At 39.9% G+C, this 15,945-nt stretch overlaps 1 protein-coding gene across 1 annotated transcript; it reads right to left on the reverse strand.

Annotated features, from left to right (window-relative positions):
- Positions 1–4,653: 4,653 nt before the first annotated feature.
- On the reverse strand, positions 4,654–9,913 carry LOC141599840 (ketol-acid reductoisomerase, chloroplastic). Its single transcript, XM_074419968.1, has 10 exons — positions 9,421–9,913; positions 9,216–9,308; positions 8,215–8,280; positions 7,969–8,109; positions 7,376–7,603; positions 6,857–6,974; positions 6,631–6,770; positions 6,137–6,304; positions 5,613–5,768; positions 4,654–5,237 (listed from the first exon to the last, which is right to left on the reverse strand). The coding sequence occupies exons 1-10, from the start codon at positions 9,697–9,699 to the stop codon at positions 4,875–4,877; spliced, it is 1,752 nt and encodes a 583-aa protein (XP_074276069.1). The 5' UTR covers positions 9,700–9,913; the 3' UTR covers positions 4,654–4,874.
- Positions 9,914–15,945: the final 6,032 nt, after the last annotated feature.

Consider the following 15,945-nt stretch of genomic DNA (forward strand, 5'->3'; position numbering starts at 1 on the left):
AAGTAAACACCTGCGCGGCATCATCAAAAGCAGGGCCAGCAACTACAATACCAGAAGGGCCGAGGAGCTTAGCCTGCAAACCAGCAGACTGCAAACGGGACGCAATAAAAGCATAAAATAAAACATCTCCCGCCGCATAGACACCAAGTCCACCAAGCTGAAAAGGGAATGTATCAAGGCGCCACTGCCAAACTCCAAAACCCGGCCTAGACGCGGTGATAATACGTTCCAAGCTAGAACGAAGAGCGGCATCAAAAGGAAGATAGAGAGACCCAAAAACACTAGGGGAGCAAGTACGAAGTGAGAAGTAGAGCTTGGAAAAACCAGTACAAGCTCGAAGAAGCAACTCACATTGCGGGTCCTCAATCCTCGCAACCAAATCCATTAGCTCAATGGTCTTGGTTACTCTCTTCGCCACAATCTCACTGCTAAAACCAGAACAAGCACTGACAGGTCCACCCAAAACTGTAACACCACGCAATGGCCGAGAAATAGAAGGGGGGAAAACCCCAGGAAGTCGACTCCGAGGATCCTCAACTGGCCAAAAGACCTCCGTCTTGGAGATATTAAGATGCAATCCAAAACGAAGGCCATCCACCATAATCAAATCCAAGACCTTCCCCACCTCCAAAGTATCACCCACGATGGTGTCATCATCTAAGTGCCACACCTGCAAAGTGAGGTCAAAAGTGTCCCGGATATTGCAAACTAATGGATGCAAAACCAAAGCGAAAAGCAAAGGGCCCAACGGATCACCCTGCTGAACACCCTGACAAGACCACAAGCAGTGCTCCCCATAAAAAAGGCGGGCCGGGCTGGAATAACAAAACTCCACCCAACGAGAGAGAGCCGGGCAACGACGGCGGACCTCCTGAAGCATGGTCGAACGATCAACAAGGTTGAACGCATTCTGGAAATCAACCAGCAACATAGAAAGCCCCACCTGAGTCCCCCGAGCCTCAATGAGCCGGTTCAAGGCATGCAAGATAGCCTCTCCTCCACCGGACACACCCACCCCGAACTGAAGACCATCAAAATAAGAAGATAAAGACGGACCAACCAAAGAAGCACCAACCTTAGAGACAAGCCGTCTCCAGACCGTACCAATAGCAATAGGACGAACTCCACCACCCGGTTTAACGAGTGGCGTGAAAGGGGCGCTGGCAATGTACTCACCCAGAGGAAGAGGACACCGGCCCTCAAGAAAAAGATTTTTTTTGGGAAAATGTAAGTATTATATTAATCATAACCCAACCAATTGATTAACTAGGGAGATAGCCCTTAGTTAATTACACCATTACAAATTTGTTCTAACCATACTTTGACTTTACTATTACTACCTATTACATTTCGAAGTCTCAAACTCATTACTATCCCCCTCTGCACCTGCCCAACGAGTACATTGGGTAATAACAAAACATTCTCTACACGACTCCTATTCCTGGCATGCCATATCTCATACATTAGATAGGCCATACTTGCAGCAAGCACTTGCCTAACCAATAGAGATCTATTCCTACACTTGAGAAACCACTTCATCACACCTTGCACTGGGATGCAAATCTGCATCCAACTCTCAAATAGAGCTAGACATTTCCTGCTGTAATCACAGGAGAAAAACAAGTGATCATGGCACTCCTCCACTTGCCCACATAACCAGCAAAAGTTGCAGTGAAGAAACCCCATCTTCATCATCCTGTCCTGAGTAAGTAGACGCTGCTGTACAGCTAACCATATGAAGAAACCATGCTTTGGAGCCATGATCCTATTACTAACCCAAGGATACCATGGCACATCTGCTCCTTTCTGTTCCAACCAATGATAACCCATACTCACAGTGTAAGCTATACCTGTACTCCTCCACTGCTCGTTATAAAGAAACGGTTTGAGGATGTTTTTGACACCACATAGTCTGCGCCAAGCCTAGCTTGCTCCACTAGAGGGTTCATAATGCTGTCATTCCTGATTTTTCATATAAATGGCATGAATCCATTTCACCCACAGGTGGTCAGACTTCTGTTCAATCCACCAGACATACTTCCCAAGGGAAGCTATGTTCCAGTGATGTAAATTTTTCAGACCCAATCCTCCTTTCTTTTTGGGTTTGCAAATATTACTCCAAGCCACAAGGGCAGGACTCCCCTTGCAATCTGTACCATGCCACAAGAACTTTCTACACATAGCATCAATTTTATCCAACACAGTTTTTGGTAAGATAAAAATCCGTGCCCAGTAGTTGTGTAAAGTACTCAACACAACCTTAACAAGTACCACTCTCCCAGCATAAGACAATTTCCTGGTCCCCAACCTAGCAATCCTCTCAGTAATTTTATCAACCAAGCATTGGCAATCCAGCACTCCCAATCTCTTAGGGATGATGTTAACCCCAAGATATCTGAAAGGTAAGACTCCTCTTTTCATACCTGTAGCCTGAGCAATTGCTTGAACAATGGAATCAGGTATCCCATTGCAATAAAAGTTGGACTTCCCAGCACTCATCTTCAAACCAGAGGTTGCAGAGAACAAATCAAAGGCCCTGATCATGATGCTAACTGACTGAATGTCACCTCTGCTAAACATCAGAAGATCATCCGCAAAACAGAGGTGAGTGAGATTAATCTTGGAACAAAGAGAATGATGTTTAAACCCCTTAAACTGAGGTAAGAGTTGCATCAGCCTACTCAGATACTCCAGACATATGGTGAAGAGCAAGGGAGAAAGGGGGTCCCCCTGTCTAAGGCCTCTCCTACCCTTAAAGAAGCCAAAAACTTCACCATTCAAAGCCAAGGAATAAGAAGGAGAGGTGACACACTCCATTATCAATTTAATGCAATTAGTTGGGAAATGTAATCCCTCAAGCATCTCATGAAGGAATTGCCACTCAATAGAGTCATACGCCTTCTGCAAATCAATCTTCATCATTAATCTTGGGGAGCAAGCTTTCCTATTATACAGTTTGATCAGATCCTGGCAAATTAGGATGTTGCCAACAATATCTCTTCCCTTAACAAAAGCACTTTGGGCGGGATTAATAATAGCAGGAAGAATATGACAAAGCCTAGCACAAATGACTTTGGCAAGGCACTTGTACACTGTGTTACAACAGGCAATAGGCCTGAACTGTAGCACAGTGGTAGGCAGCTCCACCTTTGGAATGAGAGTCAAGATAGTGTTGTTAGACTCTTTTAGAACATTCCCAGTCTCATATGCATTCCTTACTGCCTTACATACTTCAGGACCAACTATATGCCAGCTATCCTTGAAAAATTGGCTACTATAGCCATCAGGCCCTGGTGCCTTGGTGCCTGGGATTGAAAACATAGCAGCCTTAACCTCCTCATCAGTCACTGGAGCACTCAACAAATCCCTCTGGTCATCATTCAAGCACTTCCCAGATTTTATAACTCCAGATTTCACATGCTTAACCTCAGTAGATGTACCTAATAAACACTTATAGAACTGTTCAAAAGCCATTTTGATGTCTTCAGGTGTATTGCATATCTTACCATGCGCATCAGTAATTTGATACACCCTATTCATTGACCTCCTCCTTTTGATACTTGAGTGAAAGAATGAAGTGTTAGAATCCCCATCTTTTACCCAACTTTCTTTGGCTTTCTGAGCTAGATACATCTCCTTAGCCTTCCTCAAACCCATCAGATCCTGGGCACAAGCTCGCTCAGCTTTACATAACTCAGAATTAAGGGGATCACCCCTTAATTGTTCCTGATAGTTCTGAAGAGCAATTTCAGTGACATGAGTTAAATTCTCAATGTCACTAAATTGCTCTCTATTCAACTCCTGCAACCTGTGCTTCAAACCTTTGAGTTTTTTGGTGACCCTAAACATAGGAGAGCCATCAATATCTTCCTGCCATCCAGTTTGCACTACCTCATCAAAATTATCAGCAAGTGCCCACATATTGAAGTACTTGAAAGGTGACTTTTCAAGAAAAAAATTAACCACCCTAATAATAGAAGTGATCAAATCGTCAGAGATAGCCACATCAGCGCCACTCAAACAGTCCATAAGGTGCTGGGCACGAACACCATCCCGCCCACAAGAAGTACCGCGTGGGAAGCTCCGAATCATATCCAAAACCACCGCCGAAGAGGCAACCAGAGGATGATGATCCCCAGACAAAGGAGACAATGAAGGAGGTGGTGCGACAGGATGCTTCTCACGCAAGGCCACAAGAGTGGCATCGAAATAGGGGGCGACCCCAGAGGAAGAAAGCACCCAGAGGATTATTATTATTATTATTATTATTATTATTATTATTATTATTATACCATGCTTTTCCAACATCATCTTACATAAAATCTACGTATGTTTGAGCCTTATTGAATGTCCGGCGGTTTCAGATGAAGATTCATCTCATCCGATGAGCCTTATTGAATGTCCGGCGGTTTCAGATGAAGATTCATCTCATGTGACCCCATAGCATTTGGGAATAAAGTTTCGTTGGTGAGTCACACAAGTTACGCGTCTCAGGTGTGATGAATTCTCAAGCAAGTACGCAACTGCTTCAATTTGACAAATGCTATATTCAACTCCAGTAACAATTTTAACTTTGGTTTTATCCAAAAACTCCGGTGGTCAAAGATTTTTATTAATTATTTCCTCTGGAACACCAGCAGAACAAGGCACATATGTATGAAACTAATAGAAAAACTGCAAAATATTACATCGTCCAGATAACAAGTTAAACAAGAACTGCTCTCGCAAATACTCGGAACACTAAACCGTTTTAAAAAGAGAAAAATAAAAAGTACTCTCCTGCTTAAACAAGAAAGACAACAAGCTAAGCATACAATGATATAAAGAGGAGATTCCACTCTCAATTGATCAATCCGACTTTGTGAGCTCTAATTTCAAGCCTGGCGTAACTCAGGGCGGACGAAATCAGCATCAGCAGTCACAGAGATATCTACGGAAGGCCTGAGCTGGGCGCAAACTCCAATGGCCTCGTGAACAGGATCCGAAAAGAAGTTGCTGATCAAATCTTGGTTGATTGGAGCATTGTTATCAACTGCTACTAGAGCTTGTTGGTTTAGGATGTAATCGAATCGTGGGGCCCATTTCCTTGAACCAAGTCTGGCAGTGGTTGAACAGTTATCAACCATGAAGGAGACGCCACGGGCATGCATGAATGGGTTTAACGAATCAACAGCCTCAATCAAGCTCTCATTGATGATCTCTGAGTAGGAGTGGCCCTTCTTCCTCAGGATCTCTATCTGTTAACATAATCAAATTTGCATATTAATTTGCTAAATATGGAGCTGATCAAACAAATTACTCACGTGGGACGTTCTTTATTTTGGACAAAATACGGGGCAGCCTTGTGAAAAGATTATCATGAGAATCACTCTTAGTGGATAGTTAATTCTTAAAACAGGTAGAGTTTTTGATTAAATAGCTTGGTCTAACATTGTTTTACTATGAGACCGTCGCTCGTGAGACTAAGAGAATGAAAGTTTACTATCCCTTGTAAGCTAATTACTTTGACGAAAGACCATAGAGTCTTTCAAATTCCGGAGAGTCGATTTCTAAAAAAAGTAACAAAAGAGTATGCTTGAATAGTTGAAATAACGAGAAACCAATAACTTTACCTGGGACATCATGAGGGCAACATAGACTCCAGCAGTGAAAGGATTCAATGGGCCCAAATCACCAGCTGGTCTCACCGCTCTCACTCGCTCACCCACCTTCCACATTCGGGTTTGATCAATTTTCCCCATTGGGAAAGCAGGAAGACCTTCTTTCTCCTGAAAAAGAAAAGTCATTTGACACTATTTAAGAACCAAGACACATGATATTTCTAGGTGAAGCAGAAGACACTACAAAATATCATGGCTTGAAACAGAACTACACTAATTCTGTTTCAATTTTCAAACATATTAAACTTTTTGCCCACCGCTTTCCTAAGAGGCAGTTTAGCAGAAGCCTTTTTTGTGAGACCACTTTATCACCGGTTCATATGTTCAATCTCACTCTTATCAATATTCTTGGCCTTCTCTGTGAGGCAGTCTCACAGGTGGCAACTGAAGATTGAAGAGTTGGCCTTCAATTGCTTCAAATAAAAAAATAATCTACGAAAAAAAGTGCTACAGAGTAACTGATGAAGATGTCATACTTGAAAGCGGCGGCCTGCCAAAACAACACTTCTGATCTCACTTCCACTCGCAACATCTTCATAGCACTCATACAATATCTCCATGCAAGGATAATAAGAGGCACTGTATGCAGCCTCAAATTCCTTTTTCCCATCTTCTGACAGAGAATTGTACAAGGCAAGCATTCCCTGACAAAATCAACACATGCTATACATCAACAATGGAAGACACATATTTCAGATAAATACCAAGTATTACCAACACCTCAATTTTTTGTCCATTTCGACTTTATTGGTCAACCTCTATCTACTTTCTCCAAGTGAATGTAGAGATGCAGCACAAAATTTGTCATGTTCGATTTATCAAAGCTTCTCGTGTTACAGTTTTTGAAAAGTAGAACATATTTGTGAGAAAATATTAGTCAAAGTTGATATTATTTGTCCAGCGAAGTCACATGGGAACACTGTAAACAGTATGGAAGGATACAGTTTAAGATTTCAGTAAAAAAAGATACCTTAGTTGAGATGGTCTTTGATATGACACCGGTAACACATTCAACAGTGTTCTTGTAAGCGTCTTCTTCGCTCATTCCATTTTCAGTGAATCTTCTGAACAAGCACTCCACGAGGCCATGAACAGCCCCAAGTAAGATACCTATACATGAAAGCAAGCACTATAAGGACTCTTTATCTCCTACAATTCCACAAGCTTGGGGTAAAATTAGGGAAAGTAACACCTACCTCGTTCCCCAAAGATATCACTCTTGTACTCTTGCTCAAGAGTTGTGGCAAATGAGAAAGGCGACCCAAGAGCAACAGACCAGCCAAGTGCCACATCAGCAGCCCTACCATCAACATCCTACATACACACACCAAGAGAGGGAGAAAATGGCCTTTAGAGACATACATGGAGTTCATCAGACGCGATCACCACATAAAAGCACACAAGGAGACTATTATTGACAAATTAAAAGAGGTATACTACTTTCACACTTCATTTTAGTTGTGTGTCATGTGGTCAACACTCTTGACACATATGTTTCACACACGCAACACGCTTACTTTGTGAAAAAGAAAAATGTTTTCCGCCTAAATGAATGTCAAAAGTATCTTATTTAACAATAGCAGCATGACAAGACAATTTGACACTTCAATTAGGCCACAAACACAAATATTGTTCACCAGGTAACTGGGTGACACTTTGACACTGTCGTATCCGACAATGGCAGACAAATCAATGTATCATAAATGGAGATAAACCTGGTGGACAGCAAAGCTAGAGTTTATTCCAGCACCATTGATCTCTTTGCCCTGCACATACAACCTCCTTACAGAAGGGCCCATTCCCTTGGGGCAAACAGCAACCACACTGATGTGCTTGGGAAAATCTTGACCGATTGATTGCAGATGTCCCAAGAGAAACCCATGAGACAATCCAAGGATGCTGTTTGGTTTCATGTGAGAAAACACCTTTTCATAGTTGTCAGCCTGACAATGATAAAGCCAAATCAAAGACAGTTAGACAGAATGAAGACAAGAGAAAAGAAACTTGGATGAATTACATGAATAAAGACACAACTATCATGGACCAAACACAGAACTATCCAAGGATGTCGAAAGAGGATGTGAATTCACAAGCAAAAGAAAAAAAGAGAGTTTATTCTACAAGTCTAAAAGAGATTTCATCCAAAAAAACCAATAGGTTTGGGTGGAGTAACTTCTGATTTATCAAAAGATGAACTTGCTCCTCTTTCATCAAGGTAATAGACTCAAATATGACAGTGAGTGGAGCTCTTGAACAAAAGAAAGCATCCAAGGACAAAAGGTAAGAAGGCAAAAGCGCAGACACAAACCTGAGCAGAATCAGAAATAAGCAACATCACAAGATCACTCTCAGCAATAGTTTCCCACATCTCACCCAAAGTCCCACTCTCTTCAGTAAACCCAGCAGCACGAGCTTCAGCAAATGAACGAGAGCCTTTGCGGAGACCAATCTGTAGCATAAAAGGTCAAAACCAAAAAATAAAGCCAGTATTTGAAGGGAAAAAACACATACAAGGAAGCTATACCAAAAGAAGAGATGTAGAGTTTTAAATAACCTTGACAACAATATCCGATTTTGCCTCTGCCAAAGACTCCTTCAAGTTTTGAGCTTGGGCTGGTGCCTGCAAACAAAAATGTGACTAGTTAAAAAAACAGGGAGACTAAAGCTGATAGTTAAGCTCCCATATCTAGAGAAATTTCCATGGCCAGTTCAAAAGATATCTTTACTGCAAAAATTCCACAACTCACAAATGCCACGAGGACTTAGCGAATGGATTTCAAAGCAGGCATATAAAGATCGAAAGAAGACGATAGGTGATGAGCTACAAGTAAATCTAAGACAGTCTCAAGACCAATAGCATATTAGTGAAGATAGTCAAATGATCAACAACCAAAAGGCCAATACTCCAATAGCATATTAGTGAAGAAAGCTTCGGCATTAGAAGGGGTCATTTCATTTTTCCCCCATTTCAGCGACATTCTATTGTCTTATGCAAGATATATTTAAATAAACTGCAAAACCTTTCAAAAATTGTAAGGTAACCAACTTCTCTTGTGTAGAGTCATAAGAAGAAAAAACAAAACAATGTAAAATCCAAACCGTCGAATCCACTAGTTTCTATTAGTGTAACAACAAAAACTAGGCCATTCCATATTCGCGTATACAAAAACTAGCAGCACTGCTTCTAGTGTGTGCATATAATTTTGTTGTACAATCTCTCTTACAACAGCTTACCTTGAGGATTCAAGTTCAGCTCAGCTACGAAAACAAAAATAATATGGTCAAACAAAAGAAGGATGACAATTTGTTCTACACAAGAAACACATAAAGGAACCATCTTTACAACAAATATGATGGTCGAACGTCTACAACTCTCATGCATAGGACAAACATCCATATAGGTCACAATCATTTGTTTACCTTTTTTATTCATTCTTTGTGAGCGATATTTTAATCAAAGGTAAACAAATGATTAGAATCAAGGGAATATATGGAGAGGATAATGAAGTGAACAAAGCATAAGGGTAAAATGTAAATGAAAGGCGTGATTATTACCTGAGAACCCCAACCGATAACGCCGATCTTCTTAATCCCCTTGAAAGCTTCAGGCAACAAATGAAACAAATCCCTTCCTCCTCGAACAATGTACTGCCAATTCAAACATAAAATTAACTAAATAAAATGTTGAAGAAATAACCATTTTACGCAAACTCTTGTGTAAGACCGTCTTACAATAAAAGGGAAAACAAAAAAAAAAAACCTCGTCATGGCCAGCAAGATTAATCTTCTCCTTGGTGAAAACAGAGGTATCAAAGTCAAGGGTGACTGAAGGTTTATCAATGGCGGGTACAGAAACCATCATGTGTGCTGAAAGAGAAGATCCGCCGCTATTTTTAATGCTTGGAGATTTGACTGAAAATGCGGCGGGGTTTAAAAATCCTAGATTCAAAGAAGAGGGTTTAAGGGTTGATTTAAGAGAAGCTTTAACGATGGATGAAGGTGATGGTGTGGAGAGAGAAAATGAAGTAGCGGCCGCCATTGATGAAGACGATGATGTGTAGGGTTTAGTGAGAGACAGATAAATGAGATAATGGTGGGTGGCGCTTTGAGGAAATGAAAGGGGGATTTATGGACTCACCACTTTCCGGATTTTGTCTACTTCCTTATTTTTTTATTAGTAGAATCCAACGTGAGGTTTGTACGATTTTATGCTCTTGATTTTGTGACTACAAAGAGGGATTGGCAATGGTAGTGAGTGTCTCGGGATAGGATTTATACTATACATATTTTATAGGGTTATTAGTTCTTTTGCCCGTAAAATTTTTGGGACATATTTTAATTTTATTGTATGCTTTGCGATATTAAGAAATTTTCTAAGATAGAAGGTTGTTTTCAATGTGGATCGTGTATTTATTCTTATTCAGCGTAATGTGCATGTATTTTTGTCAGAAATAGGCTCAAATGGATCTTATTTACGCGGGATATTTTTGGGTTTTATTTAGCTGACAAATGTTGCAAATTACGATATTGCGTGGTTGTTTATCACTTTATTTTATGTATGTAGTTGTTTTGCTTGTTGCATAACACTATCTCAACAAATTAATCAACAATCAAGCGCAACTATCAAAGTCAACTGACTTCTAAACACAATATGAGTAGAACTTGTAATTCATATAACTGATTACTTCGGTTCTGGCTTATATGTTGTTCGCCTTGATAAATTCACATTTTAAATCAAGAGAATTAGACCAAAAAAATCAACACACTATAAAATATGGAGTTTATTATAATCGCTTAAGGTGATTGTAACTGAGGTGCTCGCGTAATGCCACTTACGGAAGCGTTAGAGTTTAACTCGATTTTTTAGGAGAAAATTATATATGGATTTGATTCATTTTTGGATTTTTTTTCGTTATTAAAACCCCTATTATTCTATTATTCTCATTTGACTTTTGTAAGCCAATGGTATCATCTTTGCTCAATGACTAAATGATATTTTTATTAGCCCAACTTTATCAAAATGATGATATTATAATAAGAAGTATTAAGCACAGATATGAGATATATACTTATATTTTTTTAGTTTGGAGATAACGATGATATTTAAGAATTAATTTACTATTCTTCGCTCATTTTTTCTTAACGTTGTAACGTTTAATTATATAAAAACAATTTAAATGAGAAGGGCGTAATAGATAAATCATCGATATCCATGCAACATCTATATAATAATAATATAAAAAGGGTGTTAACGAGACGAGCCCGAGCTTGGCCTTGCTCGGCTTGTGCTCATAATGTAAAACTTGAGTTCGAGCCGATCTCAAACTTACCCGAGTTTGAAAAAATTGTGCTCGTTATCAAGCTTGCGAGCTTTAATGCGAGCTCGAGCCTATATATAATTGTTGAATTGTCGTTTTTTTTCTCTCGATATGTTCAATAACAAGGCTCAAAAGTTTTATATATAAATATTGGAAAATCAATAAGACATTTTTTATATGTGTGATACAAATATATAATCATGACAAAATATTTTTATAAAATATGAGTAATATCTCATCTAATTACACAAGTTCGAGCCTGTAGATACCTCATTTCTGCACCTCCCGCAAGCCACCTGGTGATGATTGGGCCGCATGTTTGGTACACGGAACGATTTATGACAATTCGTAAGTTTATCGTCAAGTGATAGCTCAAATACTTGTGTCTACCCATTGGTCGTCATCTACGCGCCGTTACGGTCGTTTTGACAGTAATTAGAGTACATTTGGAGTCCGGGTCAAAAAAACCGTCTTCATTTTCTAATAAACCGTTTAAAATGCCGAGTCGGAATGTTCTAGAATATTCCGGATATTTCTATTCCATATTTTAATCTTTTAATCTTTTGGCAAAATATATCCCGAAATTATATTTTAAACAATAAGGAAGTTGAGATCTACCGCAATTCCATAACAGAAACGCGGAAAATCTTTTTTCCGCAGGAGGAAACTCCTGGGGAAAGGACGCAGCACCTGTTGCTCCTCTTCCAAGAGCCGCAGTGGCTGCTGCGCCTCTTCCCCAGCTCTTTTCTGTGTATTTTAAGATCTTTTCGAGATTTGTTTCCAAAGTTTTACCGAAACCCTAATTCCTCCGTGTGATTAGTATAAATAGGGACCTTCGTTCCTCATATTTCTCACGCGAGTGTTCGCCCTTCTCTTCTCCCTTTGCATTCTAAGACCGTGCTCTTTGCTTATTGGCGTCTACGTGCTTGAACTTTCGACCACGTAAGCTCGGATCCTTCTGAGTACCAGCCTCGTTTTGCATGACCGACCAATTTGACCAACTCCACTCAATCAACTTAATCAATTTAATTTAATTCCTCTTAAGAGGGCACTTTCGTCATACATTCGAATCGAGCAATCACTAATCGTTAACTTAGTCAATCTCGTTTCGTCAAACATGTAAGTCTGAGGGTGTAAATCCCATGTTTTATTATTGTATAAATTGTTGTAAGGTTTATGTCGAAAGCATGTTTAAAACCGATTTATAAAACCCTTTTATCAAACCTATTTTTACGGATTAACAGAAGACAGACGTCGAGAAGAAACGCAACAATTGTTGCGCCTCTTCGAAGAGTCGCAGCATCTACTGCGCTTCTTCCTGAGGCTGCCGCAGTTCCTGCTTTTCTTCTTCTTCTTCCTCGCCTATATGTTAATTCGTCTTCTTTCGTTCTTCTTTCTTATTTTCTTCTTTTTCATTCGTATGTAATAATTATAATCATGACATGTACAATTATCATCTTTAAATCCCGACTTAAATCCCTTATAATCATTATTTGCGGGTTTTCGTCATTAAAATCAAACCCGGATTTTGGAGATTCGATTCATTCAAATCAAATCTCTACGATTCGACTTTTGTATATTTTCATCAGTTTGTCGCGTCTCACATTCGTTTTCGTCTTAGTAATTTGACCTAAATTAGTTGTAATTAATCTCTTATTAACCTTGAATTCACTCATAATTAGTTTATAATTCGTTCTAATTAATTTAAGTTTGTTCTTTATTGCTTTTATGACCAATTAAATCACTTCTACTTGAGTCGAGTATCAATAATCGATCATTAAATTCACCAATGAACATTAACGATATGCAGTTCCGGCTTCACAGCCAGAACTCACCTCAGGAACAGACGCAGTGACCACTGCGCCTCTTCCAAGGGAGGTAGCTCTGCTGCGCCTGTTCCTGGGTGATTTCTGTCCCTGAACTTCCGTTTCTGCTTTGACCTAGTTTATTAGTTTTATGTATTAATCAACTATTAATTGTAATATCACCATTAATCTGTCCGTTTTCTAACCCTTAATTATTTTTCCTTTTCTTTTTTTCAAATTATCCGTTTTAAACGTATTTTCGACGTAAATCATCAAATCATTGTAATTATTGTAATTTTAATTATCGTATTTCATTTATTATACTCTTTATTGTATCGTTTGTTTGCTTTCAAATGTAATCAACCTTAAATCCTTACTTCGACATTAATGAGTGCTAAATTACGTGTTCACCGACATAGTTTAATTCTCACATGTTAGGATTAATCTGTTGTTTGTTGCATTGCATGCATATAATCGACAACATATCAAGTATAGATGATTTTCCCTAATCATTAGTAGGGGCCGCTATCAAGGTGGGCGGGATTAGGTGTTCGATCAAAAGAGCTTCCTAATACGTATCCTCACCCCTTACTCTAGATCTCTGTGAACATCTGTGTTCATTGGCATCCATGAGAGTCATTCTAGACATAGAATGCTAAGGGTAACGAGTTCTTAGTGTCTATGTCATTACTTTGTGTCTTGACATGACACGAAGTATTCGAACGGTTTCCAATTTTCCACAATAAATTGGTGGCGACTCCACAAATGCAAACATTTGTTTTCCCAAGTGCCCACGTGGGCCCCCGTGTCCACAGTTTGGCGACTCCGCTGGGGAGTAATACACTTACGTGTTGTCAAGGGTAAAACTTGAACAAGGTTAGGGAATAGTTTATATGAGACAGTTGTCGATTTTCATTACTCGATCTTCCTAGATCGTTTTATTCGGCCTTCCTAGGCCCAATCCAACTCATTCGACCAATCGTCCTGTCTGGACGGTCCAAATTCTTATCTGGGCCTAAGGATGGATAGCGATTGACGTCAACCATACCACGATGCTTACTCCTGTTTGTATCAAGGGCCTTCACTACTCGAGGGAATGGACTAGGAACCGGCCTTACTCTTGTTTGGCGCGGACCTCTCCACAGACCAGGGTTTGATTGCTTGGTATGGCAACCCACCTTTTTAAGCCAAAACCCTTTAAATGCACTCAGCATACCGTTATAAGGCCTGTTTGAATGCTTGTATCATATATGATCACCATTTTCTAAACAAAACCATGACGCATTTTGTAAAATCAAAACCTCTTTCAAAATGTAAATATTTTCGATAAATGGCCTAAATTAGTGCAAAACGAGTCGAAACTCTGTCCAAACATCGAGTTAAAAGTCGGGCCTCAAAAGTCCATTTCAAAACCTCACTTCGAGTCAACACTCATACAACTACACTATATTTGATTAGGACAAACATTTCAAAACTTTGTCAATTTCAAACCTCACTTGACACAAGTGGCGCACTCCCACTTCACTATTTGAGTCTTTTCTTTGAGTAAGTGTGCCAGAGTGGTCGATCATGTTTTGATTCGTCGTCAATCTTTTATCCAGTTTCCAAGATGTCTGGAACGTGTCACGCAAGTGTCAATGGACAACCCCAAAATGGTAATGATCAAATCTTAGCTGCGCTCGCTCGTCTCCAAACAAGCTAAGAACAAGCTTATGAACGCCTTAATGCTATTGAAAACCGGATTGTTGCGGTAGAAACTAGGCTACCTCCTGCAGAAGATGAAATTCCTAATGAAGTTGTGAATGACAACCTTCCACCCTATGTTAGACAAACAGAAGTCAACCTTCCAGTAGGTCTTACTGAAGCTGAGAAGCGACTCCAATACTTGGAGGAGCAATTAATGTAACTCAAAGGAGACGATATCTATAGGGAAAACAATAGCAAGTATGAGGCCGTGAGTGCCAAATTGCCAACCAACTTCAACATGACCGATATCCCAAAGTTCAAGGGACATGAAAACCCTTTGGAACCCATTCGTGCTTTCAAAGACTACATGTCTATCAAAGGCATCAAACCCGAGATGTTCTTAAGGATCTTTCCTTCATCTCTCGACACCATTCCTAAGCAATGGTTCTATTCCCTAGAGCACAAGAAGATTGCCACCTGGGATGACGCCGCAATCGAGTTCGCTAAGCAATACGCGGATAACGTTGAAATCCAAGTCAATATGCGCACTTTAGAGGTTCTTACCCAAAATGAGAAAGAAGGCTTCACCGACCTCCTAAGTAGGTGGAGGAAGACTAATACACAACTTGTCAAGCGTCCGGATGAAGCTACCCTTGTGGAAAAGTTCGTGGATAATTTAAGGCCCATTTATGCAAATCACTTGAGATACCAAAACATTAAGGGGTCGTTTGGTTCGCAACGGGAAAATACAATACCCAGGAAGTTCTAATTACTATGCTATTCTAATTCATGTGAATTTGAAAAAGTTGTTTGGTTGCATGTGGGAACTCCAATTCCATAGGAACTTCCACTTACCTAGGGAGGGCTAGGTAAGCAACTTCCTCCATTATGGAGGAATTAGAGTTCCTAGGAAGTTCCAATTCACATGAATTGGAGCAACCAAACAACTAGTTATTTTCACACTTCCCATGAATTACAATTCATGTGTTTTTGATGGGCAACCAAACAAGTCCTAAGACCTTCAAAGACTTAACTGTGCTAGGGACAAGAATTGAGGATGACATCCGTAAAGAACTCTTGTCCAAAATGGTAGGTCGTGGATATCAAGGCTCAACAAGTCGTTCTTATGGCTCTACTAGCAAGACTGATGAGGTTAACCTTCTTGAATCATCGAAGAAGAATAACCCCCAAAGGAAGTTCACGAACATTGGTGACACGTACTCCAACGCTTTGAAGAGGTTAATGAAACAAGGTAAGCTCCAACCCATAGGGCCTACACCTGATCCAGAAAAGAAGTCCAAGTTCTGGGATGAAATTCATACTACGAATATCATAGAGGTAAAGGACACGATACAGAGAAGTGTTACAAACTATTACATGTCCTTCAAGATATGATCGAAGACGGTCGCCTACCCATACCTCCTGGAGGTAAGCCTAACAATACTCAGAATCCTCTTGGAGTTCTGATGATTACAA

The sequence above is a fragment of the Silene latifolia genome, chromosome 9 (assembly GCF_048544455.1).
Source record: "Silene latifolia isolate original U9 population chromosome 9, ASM4854445v1, whole genome shotgun sequence".
Taxonomy (NCBI): domain Eukaryota; kingdom Viridiplantae; phylum Streptophyta; class Magnoliopsida; order Caryophyllales; family Caryophyllaceae; genus Silene; species Silene latifolia.